Source organism: Diabrotica virgifera, chromosome 1, assembly GCF_917563875.1.
Source record: "Diabrotica virgifera virgifera chromosome 1, PGI_DIABVI_V3a".
Classification (NCBI taxonomy): domain Eukaryota; kingdom Metazoa; phylum Arthropoda; class Insecta; order Coleoptera; family Chrysomelidae; genus Diabrotica; species Diabrotica virgifera.
The window spans coordinates 304053994-304068022 of NC_065443.1; the positions used below are offsets into that span (position 1 = coordinate 304053994).

General features: G+C 33.1%; 1 protein-coding gene across 1 annotated transcript in view; it reads left to right on the forward strand.

The window, feature by feature from the left end:
- Window positions 1–4520, forward strand: part of LOC126885748 (probable cytochrome P450 6a13) — a 35914-nt gene extending 31394 nt beyond the window's left edge. The window contains exon 5 of the mRNA XM_050652539.1: window positions 2486–4520. Within this exon, the coding sequence (XP_050508496.1) occupies window positions 2486–2652 (167 nt within the window). The 3' untranslated portion in view covers window positions 2653–4520. The remainder of the gene's footprint in view (window positions 1–2485) is intronic.
- Window positions 4521–14029: the final 9509 nt, after the last annotated feature.

Genomic DNA, 14029 nt, shown 5'->3' on the forward strand with positions numbered 1-14029 from the left:
CTTGTAAGAACAAGAAGTACAAAACTCTTTTTTTACTTACGTCAAATACTAAAAAAGTACCGCTACATAGAGGTGTAAAAAAGTGCATCTTAGGAGAGTTGTTAAGTTAGCATTCAAAATTTAAAAAAAAAATTAAAAATCAAATGTACATTCCTAAGATGCACTTTTTTACACCTCTATGTAGCGGTACTTTTTTAGTATTTGACGTAAGTAAAAAAAGAGTTTTGTACTTCTTGTTCTTACAAGATCTCTTTTTTTATTTTAGCATTAGCTCCGATGATGACGTTTATGTCGAAAGCGCTCAGCTAAGGAAATAAAATTATTTACACACTTTGACATATTACATTTTCATTTTCCCTTATATATTGTCCTTTTCATGATTGACACGGCTTAACTTACTGCCACAAAGTTTAACTCACGAATGCCAAGATATCTTAGATTTCTGCTTAAATAAGACTGACGGCTTGGGGTACGCGACTTGCCAACGGTCGCCACAGAAATGCAAAAAAGGGCCTTATTAACACCCATAAAGGGCTTAGCAAGCCTAATACTTAAAATGAGTTATGGGATGCAAGGCCCATATCATTCACCAGAAAGCTATTAAAGTCTAACATTCGACTCTATCGATAGCACATATGTGTTTCTAAGAAAAACACGTCGATAGGGACTCTAAGATCTGATCAGTCAAGATAAAAGCGTGAAATGAAAGGGGACTAGACCAAAATCTACACTGGGAAAACGTAAACGTTACAGGTTTAATAACGAAATCCTCTGTTTCTGATGGATTATAGCTTATCCGCCACTAGGAATATTGTGATATTGTGATTTGGAGTATTGTGGCTAAGCTTTGCCTTTAAGTATTTCTTAAATGCCTGCTTCTTACTGCTTCCTGAAACTTGCAACCCAGCAATTTCTCGTATTAGGTGATTACTATTTCGACGTTATAAATGACATATTATCATGATATTCATGACGTGTATTTTTTATACGCTTCTGATTGAGGTGTTGATACTGTTATTATCGTTTCCTTGTTGGCGATATTACAGTGTTTCGTTCCTTACTTCAATGAACAGCAGAAGCAACTTATGGTAGGGGAACCCGAGCGCGATTTTTGCAGTTACTCGGGCGCGTCAGATTATGGCATGGGGAGAAACCTTGAACCCTGTAAATGTACCTCTACCATATTATATTGGATCTTAATACAGGGGAGTTCGTTAAGGGGAATCCGAAAAAAAATTTATCCTTAGAAAAAGTCGAAATCGTCAGATTAAGATAAGGTAAGTTAAGTACATGCAGAACAATGTATATTTCAAAAATCTGACGGTTTGAGCGGGATGTAAGGAAATGGTTGTGTCACAAAGTGTTACAAGAAAAAAGCGAAAATTTCGAGAAATAAACGTCAGATAAAAAAACTAAAAAATACGTCTTCTATATTTTTGTAAAATCTATCGAACGATTCTAAACACGACCACCCACGGAGACTGGTGGGGGGTAAATTTAAAATTTTATATACGAATCCCGCGATATTTCGCGAAATAAACATCAAATCGAAAAACTGCAAAATACACGTATTCAATATTTTTGAAAAATCTATCTAATGACACCAAACACGACACCACACGGAGGTGGGGGAGGGGGTTACTTTAAAATATTAAATAGGAGCCCCCATTTTTTATTGCAGATTTGGATTCCTTTCATATAAGAAGTTTTAATCGAAACATTTTTTCGAATTATGGATAGATGGCGTTATAACCGAAAAAAACGATTGTTGGAAATAGAAAATTAACTAAAAAATGGAAAGTCCCCAATTAAATGGAAAACTTTACTTAACTTTTTTTGGTTTTAGGACCTAATCTTCACAACCCAATAGGTCCCCATAACGCTCGAGTAATTGCACATTTAGCATACTTTCCTCCCCTGCTATTATGTTGTTGGATTATTTTTGTAATTATGACAATTTTCTCTTATGACTAATTTTTCGGGGATTTGAATCTGAAAAATGAATTCATTTTCTGTCTTTTGAAGGAATGTTTGAACAATGTGATAATGAGTAAATATCGTAGGAGCAGGAACGGGGATCTAGGAATGAGTAGGAAGACGACTGCGATAACTATCTAACCAATCAAATATTATTTTTCTATATAATGATATACAGGGTGTCCACTTATATTTTCCACCATTTTAACTGCTTATAACTTCTAAACGACTTAAGATAGAAATATGCGATTTTCTCTGAAATGTTTTATTTTTTACAAAGTTTTTTTCAAAAATCCGCCATTTTTTTTCATAATTGAAAGCGATATAAAAAAACTCAATCCCTTCAGATAAAACTTTTAGTAAAATAAAATATTTCAGCGAAAACCGCATATTTCTATCTTGAGCCGTTTACAAGTTATAGGCAGTTAAAATGGGGGAAAATATAAGTGGACACCCGGTATATTATATACCTATATTTTTGTATATTATTGTATCTGTATCCTTCTAGGAGCAAGATTCGGAATGTTACAGGCTAAAGTGGGAGTGGCTTCAGTCATTAAAAACTTCAATGTAACACTGAATAAGAAGACGAAAGTCCCAATTAAATACACAACAAAGAGTTTCATTACTGCTATAGATGGAGATGTATGGTTGACGATGGAAGAATTATTGTAAATTTTTAAAAAGTAGCATATTACACTCAGGTGCAAAAAAATCGATCCACTTAAAAATTTGGTCATTTTTGATGTCTCGAATTTCCTAAACCTGTTGTCCGATTTAAGTGATTTTTTTACCATGTTATAGTCTTATTCATTAACAATATCGCTGTAATAATATTATTGCTAGACAGGTAAACTGTCATTGTATACCGGGTGTACAAATCAAACTGCGTTTTTTCTCAAAGTTCGCATCACCTCGTGCACTATTCTAGCTTTTTTAAAATACTGAAATTAAAACCCAACTATAGCCTCAGGTTTTTTTAATATTCTGTTTTCAGATTCATTCGCTTATGTTAAATAATAAAAAAGTCAGGTACTTTAACAACTGGCCATGTTCGTCATCAGTACAGGGTGTGTCTAAATAAGTGCGAGAAACTTTAAGGGATAATTCTACGTGAGAAAATAATGACAGTTTGCTTTATAGTCATATGTCTGCAAACGCTTCGTTTCCGATATACGGGATGTCCAATTTCTTTTACAAATTGATGATTTATTTATTGCTTTAAAACCATTTAAGATATGCAAATCAAATTTGGTGGGTTTTAAAACGTAGTTATTGCACATTTTTGACATACAATTAAGAATTTTATATTCACCATTAGATACGCTGACACGACAATATTAGATACGCTGACGATACAGCCATTCTTGCTGAAAATTTACAAGATCTTCAGACACTACTAAATCTAGTCAGTGAAGCAAGCTATCGGAGAGGCCTTAAAATCAACATTTCAAAAACAAAGTGGATGGCAGTTGGAAAGATTAATATAGATCAAGGTCAGCTTTCTCTTGATGGAGAGGAGTTAGAACGGGTAAATCATTTCAAGTACCTTGGCAGCTGGTTAAATGTAAATTGTGACTCTGATGAAGAGATAATAACTAGGATCGAAATATCACGGAAGGCTTTTATGACCTGGAAACCAGTTTTATGTAATAGAAACCTGTCAATGAATATTCGAAAGAAGGTGCTGAAATGTTATGTGTGGTCTATCCTATTGTATGGTTGTGAGACATGGACGTTAAAAACCACAATGCTAAACAAAATAGAAGCATTCGAATTGTGGTGTTATCGACGAATCCTAAAGATATCGTGGGTTTCGCACACTTCCAATGAAGATGTTCTTCAAATGATGAATTCGGAACGTCTGCTCATAAGCATCATAAAGAGGAGAAAAACAGAATACTTCGGCCATATAATTAGAGGACCTAAATACCATCTGCTTCGCCTTATAATACAAGGAAAAGTGGAGGGAAAGAGATGGATTGGTCGAAAGAAGCTTTCATGGCTGCGTAATATTAGACAATGGTGTGGCTGCACAGTAGAAGAATTATTTCGCGCAGCAGCCGATAGAGAGAGATTTCAGGAAATTGTAAACATGATGACGGCCAAAGTCTGAATACAGACACGGCACCTAAAGAAGAAGAAAGAAGAAGATATTCACCATTGGCGTGCATACGGGTAATATTAACTGTCATAATACCCGTTTGCGCGCCAATGTTAAGAAAGCCGGAGTCTATAGTTGGGTTTTACTTTCAGTGTTTTATAAATGCTAGAATAGTCCACAGGGTGATGCGAACTTTGAGAAAAAAACACAGTTTGATTCGTACACCCGGTATAGAATGACAGTTTAACTGTTTAGCAACAGTTAAACTTTAAACAGGTTTAGGAAAAAAATGACCAAATTTTTAAGAGGTTCGATTTTTTGCATCTCAATGTATTATAATATTATGGATATTATTGCTAGTTGTTTTTACACTGTTTATATCTAAATATTTTTCATTTTGTATTGAATCAAAAAATAAAGTAAATTTATGTTTATAAAATTCCTTATTTATTTAATAAAATAAAAACAAAATGTTGTTAAGAAAAAGTTCTAAAAAACTAAATTATAATATAATATATTATGACATTATATATTATAACATATTATGTACTACTATTTATGTGGAGATGGAGATTAAATCATTAAATCACGTACATAGTGAGGCGAAAAAATAACGTAAACGTAAACGTGGTAACACGAATAGTGGTAGTGGTAAGGGGAAGGAGGAATGGAGGATTAAAATTCAGCTCACTCTTATTTTTAATTAGTTACAGCGTAAAAAAAGAATTTGATCTATTTTGAAGTCTATAAAATGTGAAAATTTCACAAAACCACCCAAAAAAAAATATTTCAGAATTTTGAAGGAGGTGCACCTTACGTAATAATCGGAAAAAAATTAGAAATACAGTTTCTGATAAAATACAAAAAATGAACCTTCAGCTATCTCCTAAAAAATTTATACGCTTTTTCCAAAAAAAAAAAAAAAAAAAAAAAAAAAAGATACATAAATGATAAAAACGAAATCATGACTTATTAGAAGGACGGGGAGGGAGACGGGGGATGGAAAGGGGGGATGGGACGTGGGATGGAGACGGGGATAGAGACGGGGATGGAGGGTTAAAATTGCGCTGAGTGTAATTTTTTAATTACATAGAACGTAAAAATTTTTAAAAGATTGTACCCTCTTACAAAAGATAAGTTTAATAGTTTCTTTTTATACTGACCGGGTGTTTTTTCGCGTGATATTCTAGTTATACCGGGGATGAATCGTCAAACGGGCCATTGGAAACTCAATGAAAAATGGTAAATTATTGAATTCCTGCTTCCTTAATTATTTTACATCAAAAGTCGTAAGAAACTATTTGTAGAGAATTGAAATCTCTATTAAAAACGAATGTTAGATCTGTTCTAGAAATTAAACACGTTCCAAAGTTTTACAAAAATATAACACATTTGCCAGAGTATTATTAGTCCAATCGTGAGAGATTTGACCTCTAAAAATTGGACGAATATGCTGAATTTTGCTGACAATATCAATTTTGGGGCCCCAAAGAGATGCAAAAAATTTGCCCCTCCTATCCCCGGGCTTCCCACTAAAACCCCCATATCATCATCAATAGAGAGCGGAATATATGCAACACAACATTACCAAAATATGCGCGTATATATGCATTACTTTTACTACAAATATGCAGGTATTTTTTCTAAATTTGTCTAAATATGCAAATGCATATTAAAAATACTCAAAAATAAAACAATATATTAAATATAAACATTTATGTTTAAAAAATTCAACCTACATTTATGTTTAATACATATTTATTTTTCACATAAAAACAAATGAAATGACACACAAAAACTGATATTATAATTAAATTAAGAATCTAAATTATAGTATGAATTTATAATCAAATATTTTTCAAAATTTTCAACTAGCAACGTTTGCCTTCTATCACTAAAAACGTGTTTGGACACAGAAAAGTTCGTTCTACATCTACTGATGTTATAGGACAATATTTTAATTTAGGCAGTAAACTAATTTGCCAAGTCGTAAGATCTTCAGAAAAGTTGCCTTCAAAAATACGTACAACTTTCCTCAAACAATCGAAGCCCTCATTTTTTTCTAAAACATTTTTTAATTTATTTCTAATTGTAATCCCTGTATTTCCGGGAATTTTTTGACAATGAGTAGAAAAAGTGTTAACAAGATTAACCGAATCACTTAATTGTAAATTCCTTTGTTCTAATGACTTTATTAGATCTGGTAAAAACGTCTTGTCCGTCTTTATAGAAGTAAAAGCGAATTTGTCAAATAAAAACACTCTTTCCAGAAAAATTTCTTTTGTGGGACATGATGCTTTTGTTTGTCAGTTCCTCATTTAAAAAATGAAATGTGAAAATGAATGTAACTTACGATTTTGGAACAGGCCTTGCAAAATACTTTGTCTCCACTTAGCTTTAACTCGGGAAAACACTTTATCCAAGCACTTTTTTGAATGGTAGACATATTTAAATTTAATATATACCAATCACTTCAAAAACACTAAATACGATACAACGTTTACTTTAAACACATGTTGGCCGGAAACTGACAAAATAAATATTAGACCCTTAAAAGCAGGTAGGTACCTACGACTCTGGAAAGTTCAGATAGATAATAATGAGCGATAGATAGATAAATAACGAGCTCGTTCATATCGAAGTTATAAAATTCCAACTAAGAGAGGAAAATTTTAAACTTTTATATAATTTATTTTTAAAATATGCAAAATAAATCGTGTTTAGCTTAAATATGCAATGTTGTGTTTGTTGTCTGAAAATATGCAATATATGCATCTATATGCACTTTGCATATATTCCGCTCTCTAATCATCAACATCATCAGGGCTTTTCATTTCGGGTGGAATGTTTGCCGCGCTTACTTAGAGCTCTCTGATTCGCTTATTGCGGAGAATCACTCCGCATTCCACTTGTATGTTGTCAAAGTTTGTTTTATGACTTGGCTTTCGTTACAATTTTCTTCCACTCATTTCGATATGTGCATAGTTCCCTCCAGTTTCTCACGTCCAGAATTTTGATATCTCTCATGACCTGGTCTTCTCTCTCTGGGTCTTCCCCTTGGTCTTTCAGTTTCTGGTCTCCATCTGGTGATCTTCTTAATCAGGAGGTCGTTTTTCCTTCTCTCTATGTGTCCCAGCCATCTCAGCCTCTGTGCTTTAATAAATCTAACTATATAGTCTCCCTTCATTATGTCTTTTAGTTCATAGTTCATTCTTCTTCTCATTTCTACGTTGTCCATTCTTATCGGGCCCATAATCCGTCTGAGGATTTTCCTTTCGAATATTCTCAATTTTTCTTCATCTTTTTTCGTGAGGCACATTGTCTCAGCTGCGTACGTAACTACTGGTCTGATTGCAACTCTGTATATTTTCAGTTTTGTATTTCTGGATAATTTCTTGTCCTTCATAAGCCTATGATATCTCCAATATGTTTTGTTGCCTGCTAGTATTTCTCTTGTTTTGGCCATTCACTATTACTCCCAAATATTTAAATTGTTGGACTCTTTCAAAAGTGTAGTTTTCTATTTTGATTTCTCTCGTTCTGTTATCTTCTCTTCTAGAGCAGAGTAGATATTTTGTTTTTCCTTCGTTAATTTCTAGACTTCTTTTCCGTACTTCTTTTGCCAGGATTGTTACTGCTTCTTTTAATCTTTCCTTATCTCTTCCCATAAGAACTAAATAATCTGCATATGTAACTATTTGTGTTGAGGAGTGGGCTGTATAGTTCCTTTAATTTTGCTCGCCTGTTCCTTCTACTGCTATGTTGAATAATGTAATTGACAGGGAATTGCCTTGTCGCACTCCTGTTTTTATTGCAATTGATTTTGTGCTACCTTCTTGTGTTGTTACTTTAGCTCGAGATCCATCCATGGTCATTTTTGTTAATCTGATTAATTTTGCTGGTATATTTTGATTTTTCATTTCAATAAATAATTTATTTCTTCCAATATAGTCAAAGGCTTGTCTGAAGTCTACGAAGAGGATGTGGAGTTCTATGTTGTGTTCGTGGTATTTTTCGATTGTCTGTGTAACTATCTGGATCGCATCTGTAGTGGATCTGCCTTTTCTGAATCCTTGCTGATAGTCCCCAATTTTTTCACTGTGAATTGAGTAAGTTTTTGTTTGATGAGGGCTGTTAGAATTTTATATGTTGTACTCAGTAGAGATATTCCTCTATAGTTACAGTTTGTTATTTCTCCTTTCTTAAATATTGGTATAATTCTGCCTTCTTTCCAATCCTCAGGCATTTCTTCTGCTTCCCATATTCTAACTATTAGACCAGCGATACTCAACCTGTGGCCTGCGGGCCGCATGCGGCCCTCTTACGTTTTTTATGCGGCCCGAAGCTAACTAAAAGACCCTGTACCTAAATGTTCAAATTGTTTTGAACTCAAGTAAGATAGTTGGTGGTGGCTTTTATCATTTATTTGCGACATAACAGAAAAACTTGGCGAACTTAATCGTCGTTTACACATTAAAAGATAAACATAGAAATATTTTCGTAGTTGACAAATAAAGTATTTGCTTTCGTGGACAAGCTAAAGATGTACAACGAGAAAATTAATACAAAAAATCTGCATAACTTTCCGACATTGGTGAAAGCTCAACAAGATGGAATTGATGTATTTTCAGAAAACTATGCTACTTATTTCTAATCTTCTAGTTTTCTTGAGCAATGAATTTCAGGAAAGATTTAATGATTTGTGAAACATTAGGAAATGTCTTCTATTAATGGAAAATATCTGGCACTGAAATTCCTGAAATTCTCTATATAGTAATATAAACACTAACATAATTAATTATACAGTATGCCCAAAAAATTTTTGTTTTGAATCACATTAATTGACAAATAAAAAAATATGGAAAAAACATTTTTAAGAAACGCTTTTCTTTAGTTACGATTGACTAAAATTATAAATATAAAAAATCAACTAACAATCAAAAAATAAAAAAAAAATGAAAAATTCTAACACATTCGTCAAAGAAAAGCGTGGCGCGTCTTCGTCGAATAAACGGTTTCCGCCCCACGCTTTTCTTTAACGAATGTGTTAGATTTTAAAAAAAAATTATTTTTTGCTTTTTAGTTGATTTTTTTATGTTTAATTTTAGTCACTCGTAACTAAAGAAAAGCGTTTCTTAAAAATGTTTTTTTCATATTTCTTTATTTTTTACTTTTTAGTCTTACACTTTCAAACATTAAAATAGATCGTCATGTTTATTAAAATATGTATAAAATATATTATGATGTACTAACATGAAAAGTAGCCGAAATCGGCAAAAAACTTGAAAGTTTATTGTTTATTTATGAAGCATAACGTAAACAATTAACGTCAAAAGTGAAATTATGTATAGTTCATATCATTAGCTACAATTCGTAAAAGTTTCAAGTTTTTATATATCAATAAACAAAATTTTTTTATTGACTATTCGTGTATTGTTCCCGCGATAATTCTTTTAAGTAACAGCTTTTCAAGAAGTTTTGACATTATTGGCAGTAGACTTATTGGGCGGTATGATGAAACATCCGTTAAAGCTTTACCAGGTTTCGGTATCATAATTACTTGGGCAATTTTTAGTGATATAGGCCAATAATTAAGTCTTAAGATTGCATTTAATATGTACAATAACTTCATTAAACCTTTTTTAGGAAGTTGTTTTAGCATTGTTGCTGTTATGACTCTCATGGCATATAAAACAACATAATGCTATTCTACATCCCACCAGAATGAAAACAATGGGAACCTTCTCTGGTTACACTTCCGAGGCTTCTACAATTTGCAAGCCATACGGATGCTGAGACTAAGGAAGATGAGGGAATTCTACAATTTACAATTCACGTCCCATCTGCTCAGCGCGGTAAAGTTCCAACGAGAATGGTTCCCTTCATACTCCACACAGAGTAAATGTAAATTTCAATTTCGTTGCAAAAACGAAAACACAGCCGAACCATATTCTAGTCCAATCAGAGAGTGCTACAAGCACCCCTACCGGTTTCGAAACTTATTAGTATCTCATCAGGAGGCACATATGCTGCTCTCCCCGATCCAACCAAAACAAACCCCAGCGTGCAGTCCCGGATTGCAACGAACGAAATGGCATAGATGCCCTAGCGGCAACTGCTAGCACAAAGACTAAGTTTTCACTCTAATGGCATATAAAACAACATAATGCTATTCTACATCCCACCAGAATGAAAACAATGGGAACCTTCTCTGGTTACACCTCCGAGGCTTCTACAATTTGCAAGCCATACGAATAGCATTATGTTGTTTTATATGCCATTAGAGTGAAAACTTAGTCTTTTTGCTAGCAGTTGCCGCTAGGGCATCTATGCCATTTCGTTCGTTGCAATCCGGTACTGCACGCTGGTGTTTGTTTTGGTTGGATCGGGGAGAGCAGCATATGTGCCTCCTGATGAGAGACTAATAAGTTTCGAAACCGGTATTGGTGCTTGCAGCACTCTCTGATTGGACTAGAATATGGTTGGGTTGTGTTTTCGTTTTGCAACGAAATTGAAAATGGTTATTCATTTTTAAAAAATTTATTTCGAGTGAGTAAATGTGTATCAAGTCTGCGGTAAAAATTCGATATCTTTTTATCTTGCCATTTTTTACGATTCTAATTGGATGTTTTAGGGGGAAGCCGTGGAGTAGGGGTGACAAACTTTTTTGTATCTAAAATAAAAATGTGTACCATTTTTATTCGGTTGCGATGTTGCGATGCGAAGCCAAACCAATCTTACTTTTTAATTAGAATACGGAGTGCAGTCCAGTTCCCTTAACTGCGATTTTCTGCTCTTATTGGAGCTCCATCAGAAGGAACGTAGGCACTGTTCTCCATACTCCAACTAAATTGCATCGAGAGGTTTTCCCACACATCGCAACCAAAGTGATGATAATAGGTGGCAAGCGCCATCTGGCAATTGAAAGACGAAGCAAGTTTTCAATCCTAATAGTAAATTAATAATATTGAAAAATATTAAAAATCACTAAAAGATTTTTAAATTCAAAACTTATTGGTACATTTTCATGGTAACACCGGCTGCAAACGGGGGATGTGAATTGCAAGGTGTAGAATTCCTTCCCTTTCGTCTTCACTGCAGCATCCATATGACTTGCAAATTATAGAAGTCTTGGAGGTGTTACCATGAAAATGTACCAATAAGTTTTCAATTTAAAAATCTTTTAGTGATTTTTAATATTTTTCAATATTATTAATTTACTATTAGGATTGAAAACTTGCTTCGTCTTTCAATTGCCAGATGGCGCTTGCCACCTATTATCATCACTTTGGTTGCGATGTGTGGGAAAACCTCTCGATGCAATTTAGTTGGAGTATGGAGAACAGTGCCTACGTTCCTTCTGATGAAGCTCCAATAAGAGCAGAAAATCGCGGTTAAGGGAACTGGACTGCACTCCGTATTCTAATTAAAAAGTAAGATTGGTTTGCCTTCGCATCGCAACCGAATAAAAATGGTACACATTTTTATTTTATTTTTCGTATTACTCCGTAGAGTAACCAGGTGCATTTTTCAGTTGGAACTTTGCCGGCTGCAGACGGGGGATGTGAATTGCAAGGTGTAGAATTCCTTCCCTTTCGTCTTCACTGCAGCATCCATATGACTTGTAAATTATAGAAGTCTTGGAGGTGTTACCATGAAAATGTACCAATAAGTTTTCAATTTAAAAATCTTTTAGTGATTTTTAATATTTTTCGATATTATTAATTTACTATTAGGATTGAAAACTTGCTTCGTCTTTTTTGTATCTATTTGGGGTCCCAAAATTAATGTTCTCAGTAAAATTCACCATTTTCGTATGATTTTTAGGAAATGGAATGTAGTTAATTCGTAGAACAAATGTAACATTGGCTTTTAATAGAGATTTCAGTTCTACACAAACAGTTTCTCATGACTTTTCATGTAAAATAATTAGGGAAACAGGAATTCAACAATTTAAAATTTCCCATTGATTTTCCTATGGCCCGTTTGACGATTCACCACCCGGTATATTTTTACAGTTTTAACGCAGTCGACTTTGTCCAAATTTTCCACATTTTTATGGGCTAAACGACCCACCTTATACATATCAATAAAAACAATATTAAAATATCGGAAAATACCTATAAAACTTAATAGCTATATAAATATCAGTTTTATGACCCCCATTCTTTACACCGACCAATTTTCTATTTGATTAATTACGGGCATTTGTCTGATAATACAAATAGTTCTCATAATTGACGTTTTTCAATAATCTGGGTCATCACAGACACTGTTTATCCAATTATGGCTATTATGGCTATTATGATTTGGTCGTTTTCGTTTTCGATAGAATTTTATCAATCTGGTTTACGCGATAAGATTATTTATTATGTTTGTGAACAAAAGTCAAAATGTGACAAAGAAATATGACCATTTGAAGATATTGTTCCGGTTTTTACTAACGATGCAATAAAAAAGTAGTTCGTAAGTTTTCGATAGTACATTTTTATTAACTAGTACACTTTAGAAGACCAAAAATAATCATTTTTTTCAAGAATATTTTCTCAGAACCTTTATTAAAAATGAACATAAAACTTTTTAAATATTATTATATAACTCTTAAAAAGTGCAAAAAATATATCATTTTTCATTTATGCATGTACACTAATATTGTATAGGGCGCAAAAGTCGAAGCCTCGAAAAATGATGGCGGGACAGTTAATCTCAAGAATAGGATATCTGAAACAAAAAAATCGTTCTGCATTTGAAAGAGGAAGGTTTCTTACGTGACAATTTACCACAATTTGACCAAAACATAAAAAATAAATATTTTTTAACTATGAAAAACTGAAGAAAAACGGGCCATTTTTTCACAAAATTTTTTCAAATTTCCTTAAAATCTTTCTTCTGCAGAATTTTTCACTAATGGTGGTAAATTGTCACGTAAGGAGCCTTCCTTTTTCAAATGCCGTACAATTGTTTTGTTTTAGAGATCCCTATCCTGAGATTAACTGTCCGCCATCGGAACTACTTTTTTTCGAGGCCTCGACTTTGGCACCCTCTACAATATTAATGTACAAGCATAAATGAAAAAAGATATATTTTTTGTATTCTCTAGAGTTAGATATTAATATGCAAAAAGTTTTATATTCATTTTTAATAACGGTTCTGAGAAAAAAATCTTGAAAAAATGCTTATTTTTGGTCTTATAAAGTGTACTAGTACCTTAAATTATGATCAAAACCGTCAGTATATTTTCCGGCTAATAAAACCAGTATGTGAAAACTAACAAATGCCAGAAGATTTTAGACAAACAAGAACACACATATATATACAAAGGAGATGAAGTATATTGTGACAATTATAAAAAGATAGCAATACTAGAAAAAAATTTGTACTAATGTGAATGTATAAGAAGCAGCATGAATGAAAAGGCTCATATCCTTTTCTATGAATAGCAACCAGACTTTATACTGAACAGAAGAGATCAATAATAGAGCAGATATTATTTATTATAGATAAAATACAAATCGACGTCAAATGTTTTACACAATCGCAGAGCTAGTAATAACTCCCCATCTATCTATTTAGCCTGCTTCGGTCCATCTTTGGACATAGGCCTCCCCAATAGGGTGCATCGAAAAAATAAAAGTTGGAAATGTTATATCTAATAGCGTGAAAAAGTTGCTAGTGTTATTTTTTAGCATATTAGTATTTTTATTTTTTTTCTAAGCGAATTTTCTGCCCCCCCCCCAACCTTGAATTTGATTAAATATCAGATTTTTATGGAAATTTCAATTTATATTATTTGGAATAAAATATGTGCTAACTCGATCTAAGATCAATTAAAGACAACTTAAAATGTTGTCAATTACAAATTTAAACGATATTTAAAGTTTTATTTGTTTTTCCGGTTTCCACAATTGGAAATTGTGGCTTTGAAATGTCCCGCTTCGTGAGTCCGTG